Raw genomic sequence first — 10,000 nt, forward strand, 5'->3', positions numbered from 1 at the left:
TGTTGTGTCTGTCGGTGTCTGTTGTTGTGTCTGTGTCTGTTGGTGTGTCTGTGTCTGTTGGTGTGTCGGTGTCTGTTGTAGTGTAGTTGTGCCTGTTGTAGTGTAGTTGTGTCTGTTGGTGTGTCTGTGTCTGTTGGTGTGTCTGTGTCTGTCGGTGTCTGTTTGTGTCTGTTGTTGTGTAGTTGTGTCTGTTGGTATGTCTGTGCCTGTTGGTGTGTGTGTGTGTCTGTTGTTGTGTCTCTGTCTGTTGGTGTGTCTGTGTCTGCTGGTGTGTCTGTGTCTGTTGGTGTGTGTGTGTCCCTCACCCTTTGATGCAAAGGTTTAAGCAGACCGGAGAGGAGGTTGGGGTGTCCAGTCTGATGCCCGTGGCCGCAGGTCCCGCCTCTGATTGGCAGATCGTCTGCGCTGACCAGCGAGTGATGGAGAGAGTCCAGCCCTCTGATTGGCTCAAGGTAGTAGGTGTCATTTGAGTTCAAGGCAATCAGGCCCCTGTTTCAGCAAGAGGGAGAGATTAAAGAGGCATGATTGGACGAACACAAAAAAAAAACTAAATTTAAAAAGAACCAAAACAGCAACAAATATTTTATGCAGTTAAGCAACATTATTTTATTTTTTTACATAAGATAACACATATGATAATATTACATGACATCATTTATCCTGCTAATGTCACAGTACAACTGCGATGAAGGGCCCAGTGGCCCTAAGGGAAGTGGTATTTGAGCTATAAACAACAGAGCTGTACTATATGGATGTCTTAGCCTGTGGTCTCATACAGAGGAGCCTGGAAGGAACTGGTCCAAGAGGATAGAGGGCTGTAAAAGGCCATTTACAGGCAGAGTGAGTCACTCTCCATCACGATCTGTCAAGAGGTTGTGTGTGTGTGTGTGTGTGTGTGTGAGAGAAAGAGAAAGATTGTACTGTACCCCACTTTCAACATCAGACACCTTCCTTCCTCACACACACCCACACACCCACACACACACACACACACACACACACACACACACACACACACACACACACACACACACACACAACTGGTTGCAGCTCCATTGTAATTGTAGGCTTACACTTTGTATTCATGCTGCACTGAAACAGGCATTACCCAGCACTACACTCTTAGAAATGGTTCCAAAAGGGGTCTTCCACTGTCCCCATAGGAGATCTGTCGAAGGGGTTCTACATGGAACCCAAAAATGGTTCTACCTGGAACCAAAATGGGTCATTCAAAGGGTTCTCCTATGGGGACAGTGGAAGATCCCTTTTAGGTTCTAGATAGCACCTTTTCTTCTGAGAATGTAAAGGTGAGAAAATGATTCAATGTTATCAACAGAGAACACCACCTGCCCAGCGTGAGACGAAAGGTCCACATTGAGTTGAGCCCCTTTGTTAAGAGAGAAGTAAAAACATCTTATACAATCAACGTCATCAACATTATTCAAACTCCTAACGCCAAAAATGTCAATTTTCTGATATTGACGAGGTTGAGGCTGCAAGACAAAATGACCTGGAAGCAGAAGAGAGACAGAAAAGAAACGACTGAGGAGGAAAATAAACATCCACTGTGTTTTTCCAACTCAGAGAGAAGTCATGCTTCCTGGAGTGCTGTGGCTGGAGAAGGTACTGTGTAATGCACCTCCGCTATGGAGCTCTTTGTCCCAGTGGATATCAGCACAGCAAAGAAACACGCACAATACATGGCAATCAAATGGGAATCAAATGGGAATCAAATGGCAATCAAATGGCAATCAAATGGGAATCAAATGGGAATCAAATGGGAATCAAATGGGAATCAAATGGGTCTCATGAAAAGGTATGCATGTGAAGCACGCACGCATGTAAGCACACACACACACACACACACACACACACACACACACGCACACACACACACACACAGTCATGGCACGTCGAAACTGAACACAATATTCCCTGGCTTACATTGGCACCGTGACAAGTCAGGTTCGTTGAAGTTCAGGGTTTGGGTGAGTCCAGCTCACCCTCCTGTTACCGCCTAATTCCATTTTGAGTCAATACAGAAACAGTTGTCTTTGGTGCGTGACGGTGGCCAGTGGGGAATATGAGCTGGGAGGGAACTGTAAATAGGCAACGCAGCCGGGAGAACTGCTGCGAAGAGCGGGAAAAAGGTCAGCGATGGAACACAGACAATAGAACGGAACGGCAGAAGGGATTCCGGAACCTTTTGGGTGTTCCACGAGTGGAACCTTTGTTATTGATGACGAGTCTCACTAACTAATATGGCTAAAGCAGGGGGTATGACCTCCCTTATCAGCATTAATATGACTAAAGCAGGCGGTATGACCTCCCTTATCAGCATTAATATGACTAAAGCAGGCGGTATGACCTCCCTTATCAGCATTAATATGACTAAAGCAGGGGGTATGACCTCCCTTATCAGCATTAATATGACTAAAGCAGGGGGTATGACCTCCCTTATCAGCATTAATATGACTAAAGCAGGGGGTATGACCTCCCTTATCAGCATTAATATGACTAAAGCAGGGGGTATGACCTCCCTTATCAGCATTAATATGACTAAAGCAGGGGGTATGACCTCCCTTATCAGCATTAATATGACTAAAGCAGGGGGTATGACCTCCCTTATCAGCATTAATATGACTAAAGCAGGGGGTATGACCTCCCTTATCAGCATTAATATGACTAAAGCAGGGGGTATGACCTCCCTTATCAGCATTAATATGACTAAAGCAGGCAGTATGACCTCCCTTATCAGCATTAATATGACTAAAGCAGGCAGTATGACCTCCCTTATCAGCATTAATATGACTAAAGCAGGCGGTATGACCTCCCTTATCAGCATTACCAGGTACCCGTTTAACTACGCCCTCGTGACGTCCCGTGTCCAAAGGAAACCAAGCCAGTGTAATAAAGCCTATGATTACGTGATAGAGCTCAACGCTTTGCCGCCCTTTCTGTAGCATGCCAACGCTTTATGACTGTTCCATGAAGTGTCTTTGGTAGGCCTTATAAAGTGATTGGCCTTCGGATTTGAATCCTGTTTGAAGTGTCACCCTTTAGTTTAGCTCTGGCCTTTGTTGAACGTTGTTATTTCATCAACTGAGTTTGTTGTTTTTTCTCTCTTCACATTCTCTGTGTAGGTTAGACATTTACATTCTGTTGAGTTGCTGTCCTCGGTTTCACCTCACGTCTGTCTGTCTCTTCGGTTTCCTTCTAACCTGTGACTGATCGCATCTCGCTACATCCTCAGCCAGGACAAACAGCCACTACAAATTAGCTCCTCTTGCCTGTCTGAGAGACATAAAGAGTATCAGTGATACTAAAGATAAAACTATTGTTATTGGAGAACAAACTTGTGTGAAACGCTGTTATCAGTCTAGGATAGACTGAGCTGGCTTGTGGAATTAATTTCTAATCAAGAGCGATTGAGCTAGAAACTCGAGGTCTTCGGCTGGATCGCATTCATGAATATATTTCTAAGGGTGTACGGGTGGCGACAGGGGACATATTTTTCCCACAGGAGAGCTCCAATTTCAAAGCATCTGATATGCAAGAAGCTTCCTATTAAATTCTGTTCTGAGGCAGGGAAAATGTAAAGACTCTCTAAACTGCCGTCTGTATCGCCGAAAAAATAAGATTTGAGGAATTGAATTAGCCAGCGAGTTTTATGCAAAAACTTACACTGCTCGCCTGGGGTAGTCTAAATCCAGCAACAGAGTTATGTAAAATAAAATAAATATCAGACTGAATTCTGGGTGTTTTAGGTGGAACTTTGTTATTCCCCTCTTATGGATAATTTGGAGAAACATGACAGAATTTACTCCAGCTGGAAGGTGCCTCTAGACATTGAACTAAGGTCAGTTTTTGCATTTCTTACAACTAATGATTAAGGTTAGGATTTCGTCAAAGTCAAGCTGATTCTGGATCAGTGCCTAAACAGGGAAACGTCTACCAAGAGACTGAAAATCCAAGAACAGGTTAGAAATGATGATGAAAATCAAATGTTTTTTTTTTGTGTTTTTTATTTTTACGTACCTCACTCCTGAACATGTGCTAAGGGCGGCCCAGGAGTCCATGTGTCCTCTTACATGCCCGTGGTAGAAGCAGTGATCCTGTGATGATAGGGGAGGGAGGGAGAGAGGGAGGGAAAGGGGGGGGGGGGAGGAGAGGGGGAGGGGGAGGGAGGGAGGGAGGGAGGGAGGGAGGGAGGGAGAGGGAGAGAGAGGGGGAGGGAGGGACGGAGGGAGAGAGGGAGGGAGAGAGAGGGGGGGGGGGAGAGGGAGAGGAGAGGGGGGGGAGAGGGAGAGGGGGGGGGGGAGAGGGAGAGGGGGGGGGGGAGGGGGGGGGGGGGGGAGGGAGAGGGAGAGGGGGGGAGGGAGAGGGGGGGGAGGGAGGGAGGGAGGGAGGGAGGGAGGGGGAGGGAGGGAGGGAGGGAGGGGGAGAGGAGAGAGGGAGGGAGGGAGGGGGAGGAGAGAGGGAGGGAGGAGAGAGGGAGGGGGAGGGAGGGGGGAGGGAGGGAGGGAGGGAGGGAGAGGGGGAGGGAGGGACGGAGGGAGAGAGGGAGGGAGAGAGAGGGGGGGGGGAGAGGGAGAGGAGAGGGGGGGAGAGGGAGAGGGGGGGGGGGAGAGGGAGAGGGGGGGGGAGAGGGGGGGGGGGAGGGAGAGGGAGAGGGGGGGAGGGAGAGGGGGGGGAGGGAGGGAGGGAGGGAGGGAGGGAGGGAGGGAGGGGGAGGGAGGGAGGGAGGGAGGGAGGGGGAGAGGAGAGAGGGAGGGAGGGAGGGGGAGGAGAGAGGGAGGGAGGAGAGAGGGAGGGGGAGGGAGGGGGGGAGGGAGGGAGGGAGGGAGGGAGAGAGAGAGAGAGAGAGAGAGAGACAGAGAGAGAGACAGAGAGAGAGAGAGACAGAGAGAGAGAGAGAGACAGAGAGAGAGAGAGAGAGAGAGACAGACAGAGAGAGAGAGAGAGAGACAGAGAGAGAGAGACAGAGAGAGAGAGAGAGACAGAGACAGAGAGAGAGAGAGAGAGAGAGAGAGAGAGTCAAACATACTGTACTATACCATAACAATGTTTATATGGACACTAAATCCTATAGGCCTGCACCAGCATCTTGTGACAAATGGATTCTGGGTATTGACGCAGCGAAAAAAGGTTCCTATAGATCCAATGTTTCATTAGTGACCAGCTGGTACACTGCAACACAACATGTCCTGGGTTTGGACAAATGGCTCTGTCTAATCAGTAGAAATGTATAATACTCGCTCCATCCTTGATGTATTTCAGTGACTCAACGCCAGAGCTTCACTTGGTGTTGCTCCATGACGATCATTGCATGTACGCTCGGAGAAAAAAAGATTAGCATCTTTTTACAAGAATTTGATTTTTATTTTTAATTCCGACAACCCTTTTGTGTGCCGAGGGTGAGCTCAAACATCCTTCCACGAGACAGGACTACAGGCCGCGTCATTAGGTACCGATTTAGGTCTGTTGAGTGCTATACAGAGTGGGCCGAATGCCTACTGATGCACTGTTTTTTTCCATGAAATCCAAACAATTAGCGTTGTATGGAGAGTTCCAGTTGCCTTTGAATCATGTTACCATAGCGACCTAAATATCACAAGCGAGGTTGGAATGTTTCTGCCGTAGAACTGCAGATTTCTCTGCCATTCATTTAAAAGCTTCGGGGTTTCAGTCAAAGGGTGTATTTTCTCTCTTATCAAGCTAGCTACCGTATGGACTTCTATTTTCTCAACACGCACGTAGACGAGGGCTTTTGAGTCTGAACGCAACTCCATTTTGAATGGAGCTTTCCTGCACAGTAACGCCGCCCGCGCGTCAAGATGAAAACAGCAACAGAGGATTTAACAAATCAGAGATGTTCTGCCTGCGTTGTTGTCACTGCAGTTGCATTAAACTTCTTTAATTTTTGTGAGAAACTGCGGTTCTGTTTTTTTTCTCCTGCCTCTAAGAAGCACGGAACACAAACTTCCTGTTGACCTTTGACCTGAGCTGGCTGTCCTTGGGAAAATTTCGTCACAACGGGCCACGGACGATGTCACACGGCATTGTCCGTCCGGTGTTGCTTTCGCGGCCCTGGTGCCTCCGCCACAAAACACACCAACATCCAATTAATTTATTCGTAAAACAAGCTTATATTGTGCATAAATTATAATTCTTGGCTATTTAAAAGGCTTTGGTCTGCCCGTCAGACTGTGAAATAAGCTAATCTATATGAACGTCAGAAGCGATGGGTTGCGCTCATGCATGGAGAGGACGTACAAATCAATTGTCAGTGAAAACGCTCCCTGACAATCTTAAGAGCCCTCGTGTCTGTCTCATCACATGATGTCGATGGAAGAAAAGCCAAGCCTACACACAACATGTTACACACACAATGCCTTTGCCATGTTTCAGGCGTGTGTAACAAAATGACATGGCACCTGGGAAAGGGTCTAGTGTAAATAAATGCCTCGGAACCGCAGGAGCTCATCAACACCTACAAGCAGAGAGGCTCCTTTTATATGAAGAATGTCAGGTTGCTACTTGGGTTCACTTGAGCAGAAACAGTGTAATGTTTACTGTTAATTTTTTATTGTTTATTTCACTTTATATATTCACTTTATATATTATCTACCTCACTTGGATTGGCAATGTTAACACATGTTTCCCATGTCAATAAAGCCCTGAATTGAAGAGAGAGAGAGAGAGAGAGAGAGAGAGAGAGAGAGAGAGAGAGAGAGAGAGAGAGAGAGAGAGAGAGAGAGAGAGAGAGAGAGAACATTTTTTTACTGCTCTGTAGAGGAGGGTGTCTCGGTGTACACCATGAACAGCAAGACTCATAGATTCACTCTTGTTTTCTGTCTGTGTGTTATAAAAATGTTTCTTTCCATCGCCATCACAGTGTCATGACACTTTTCTTCTTTCGTTTACATCTAATCGCCATTTAGAGAACGTTTGTCATGACTTTTGTCAGAACTCTTCAACACCGCCACAAGGCCAATAAAACACCCCGCTGCCCTTTCCTACCAGTCTCATTTGCATACGGCTCCAAATCGACTCTAAATGGCTGTTAAATGATGTAATTACCAACGCAGCCACTTGTGCCTCACTTTAAATATTGGCCAACTGTCTGGAAATGACATTGCGTCAGTAAGAAGCTGAAAGCACATCAACAATGTCCCCTAACTCCATAGACTCTGATTAAAAACACTTTTATCCAGTGTAACCTCTTAAATACAGTTTCGTCTTTTTATTACAGTTTTTTTGGATTGCTTACACACTAAAATTAAAAGTAGTACACTATTAGCAAAACCTTACACTAAAGAAGCAAAACATCAGCCCATATTTGCACAACTATAAGCACATTGTCAACCTCACACTTGTTGCAAAACTCTACACACAGTGATTTGCAAAACACTAAACACACTTAACATACATTACACACAAAAATCTATCATGAAGTCACGTCCTTGCAATACCAAAGCACTGACTGTCAAATTACCACACCGTCCAACCAATTGGTTCAACACAGTCATCAGGTGTGCAAACACTCGTTTGCTTAATTGTAGACACACCAAGCAGGTGTATAAGCACTATAAAAAGCAGCAGGTGAGTTCATCGGTCTTCAAGCACAATGGAAAGAGTCAGAGAAAGAGTAAGACGAGGAGGAGGAGGAGGAGGAGGAGGAGGAGGAGGACGACGACGACGACGGAGGAGGAGAACGAGGAGGAGGAGAACGAGGAGGACGAGGACGAGAACGAGGAGGAAGAGGAAGAGGAAGACAAGAAGGTGCTCATAGAGGACCGAATCTGACAAATGAGATCCGCGCAACACTGGTTGACCACGTTGTCAACCACGGCCTGACGCTGAGGGAGGCTGGACTGCGAGTACAGCCAAATCTCAGCCGATATACAGTGGCAAGTGTGATGAGAACATTTAGACTGGAAAATAGGTATTGTAAAAATATCATCATATCAAAAACATCTGCACGGTTTCAGTAACTGCTTACAGTACTGTATTCTCTGCACTATCAGCACTTCTGTTACCTTTTCCTGTGAAATTACTGTACTATTGTATACTGTTTTTTTCTACATAGGATTGAGGGTCAGGGACGACAAGGAGGAAGGCCTCCTATGTTCACAGAACAGCAAGAGAGGGAGATAGTAAACATGGTTTTGGCCAACAATGCTATAACACTCAAGCAGCTCCAAGCTAACATTGTCAATAACCACGCCCTTTTCCACGATATCCATCAGGTCTCAACATCAACACGCATCCTAAAAAAAAAACATATTCAAATGAAGCAAATTTATCGAGTGCCTTTCGAGCGCCTTTCTGAAAGGGTGAAACGACTGCGGCATGATTATGCAGAGGTATGTATTCACTTTAGCAGTGTGATCTTGCATACTGTCTCATCATCTTTTACTGTACTGTAATATGTATACTAGATCTACACTGAACGACACAATTTTGCCCGACACTGTTTTTCAGAGAGTGTTACGAATGGATGGAGAGGAGATCCAGCATGAGTTCATTTACGTAGATGAGGCTGGGTTCAACCTGACGAGTACACGAATGAGGGGAAGAAACATCATTGGCCACAGGGCTATAGTCAATGTCCCAGGGCAACGTGGGGGTAATATAACACTGTGCAGCCATTACACAGAATGGTGTCCTCCACCGCCATGCCCATATGGGCCCTTACAACACAGCACTCATACTTACATTCTTGGACCAATTGCACAACATAACAGCAGCAAATCAAATCGATCATATGCAATACATTGTTGTCTGGGACAATGTGTCTTTCCACCGCTCTGCTCTGGTTCAGAACTGGTTTCAGCAACATCCACATTTCACCGTCCTATATCTTCCACCACACTCTCCATTCCTCAACCCTATTGAAGAGTTTTTCTCTGCATGGCGGTAGAAGGTATATGATCTCCGTCTCCAGGCTGAGGTACCCCTCATCCAAGCCACGGAGGAGGGCTGTGACCAGATGGAGGAAGCAGCAACGCAAGGATGGATTCGTCATTCAAGACGTTTCTTTCCAAGGTGTCTTGCTAATGACAACATTGCCTGCGATGTTGATGAAATTCTCTGGCCAGATCCAGCTAGGCGAAGAGACAATGTCTAGTTATTTTTGTATTTATTTTGTTGAACTTACAATATGTAAAGTGACGTTTGGTTACAGTATTATGAATCTCCATCATCAACATTTTGGGCGTGTTGAGAAATAAATGAGTTTCTTCAGTCTGCAACATTGGTCTTGTGTTTGTGTTTGGTGAATTTACATTATATCTTTTTTTTGTTGATAGTTTGTTGATAGTAGCCTACTCTAGTCATAGGGAAGTAGAAGTGCTAAAAGTGTTTTAGGTTTATCACAGCAGAGTGTAACTTGTGCAAACAGAGTATAGTAATGTGAAACGTGTGTGTTTCATATGGTAACAAAGTGTTGTTTTTAAAAAGAAGTGTATAGTTTTTACAAGAGTGTTTAATTTTGCAAAGGATCTGTAGTGTTTTGCTAATTGGGTGTGTGGTTGTGCTAATTGTGTGTAGTGTTTTGAAAACACGGGCCCTGTTTTGAAAATCGTGCTTAAGCAATCAAAAAAACCTGTAAATTATTTTTTTTTAAATTCAATTTTCATCTCTTTTATTCAGTTTCATCTTTGTATATCATGAAGTCATATAGTAGAGGTAAGCTTCTGATTCTAACGAGGAGTAAAGCTAGGAACAGGTAAGTCATGGGGGGGATCTCCCACTCTTCTCCAAATGTGTTATCTTGGTTTCTGCGGTCCAAGGGGGGGGGGGGGGTTTACCGTTTGGGTTGGAGTGGTCTGGAGGTTAGGTTTAGGGTTAACCCATAACAGTTAACCCACACCACCACCATAGTCAATTATATCTGGGTCACTGGGGGGAAAAAAGACCCAGGTCACGTGACAGGGGAAGATAGATGTTTCGGTTCCTCTTCCTGTTGAACGTTCTAGACTCTCGAGTCACGTGT

At 45.6% G+C, this 10,000-nt stretch overlaps 1 protein-coding gene across 2 annotated transcripts in view; it reads right to left on the reverse strand.

The window, feature by feature from the left end:
- The window catches only part of LOC139379105 (ADAM metallopeptidase domain 19a), a 203,415-nt gene that overhangs the window by 48,443 nt on the left and 144,972 nt on the right, over positions 1 to 10,000 (reverse strand). For both annotated transcript variants that reach the window (XM_071121927.1, XM_071121926.1), the window contains exons 5-6: positions 4,039 to 4,115; positions 306 to 489 (exon numbers count right to left, since the gene is read on the reverse strand). In XM_071121927.1, the coding sequence (XP_070978028.1) occupies positions 306 to 489; positions 4,039 to 4,115 (261 nt within the window). The remainder of the gene's footprint in view (positions 1 to 305; positions 490 to 4,038; positions 4,116 to 10,000) is intronic.

The sequence above is a fragment of the Oncorhynchus clarkii genome, chromosome 21 (genome assembly GCF_045791955.1).
Source record: "Oncorhynchus clarkii lewisi isolate Uvic-CL-2024 chromosome 21, UVic_Ocla_1.0, whole genome shotgun sequence".
Taxonomy (NCBI): Eukaryota; Metazoa; Chordata; class Actinopteri; order Salmoniformes; family Salmonidae; genus Oncorhynchus; species Oncorhynchus clarkii.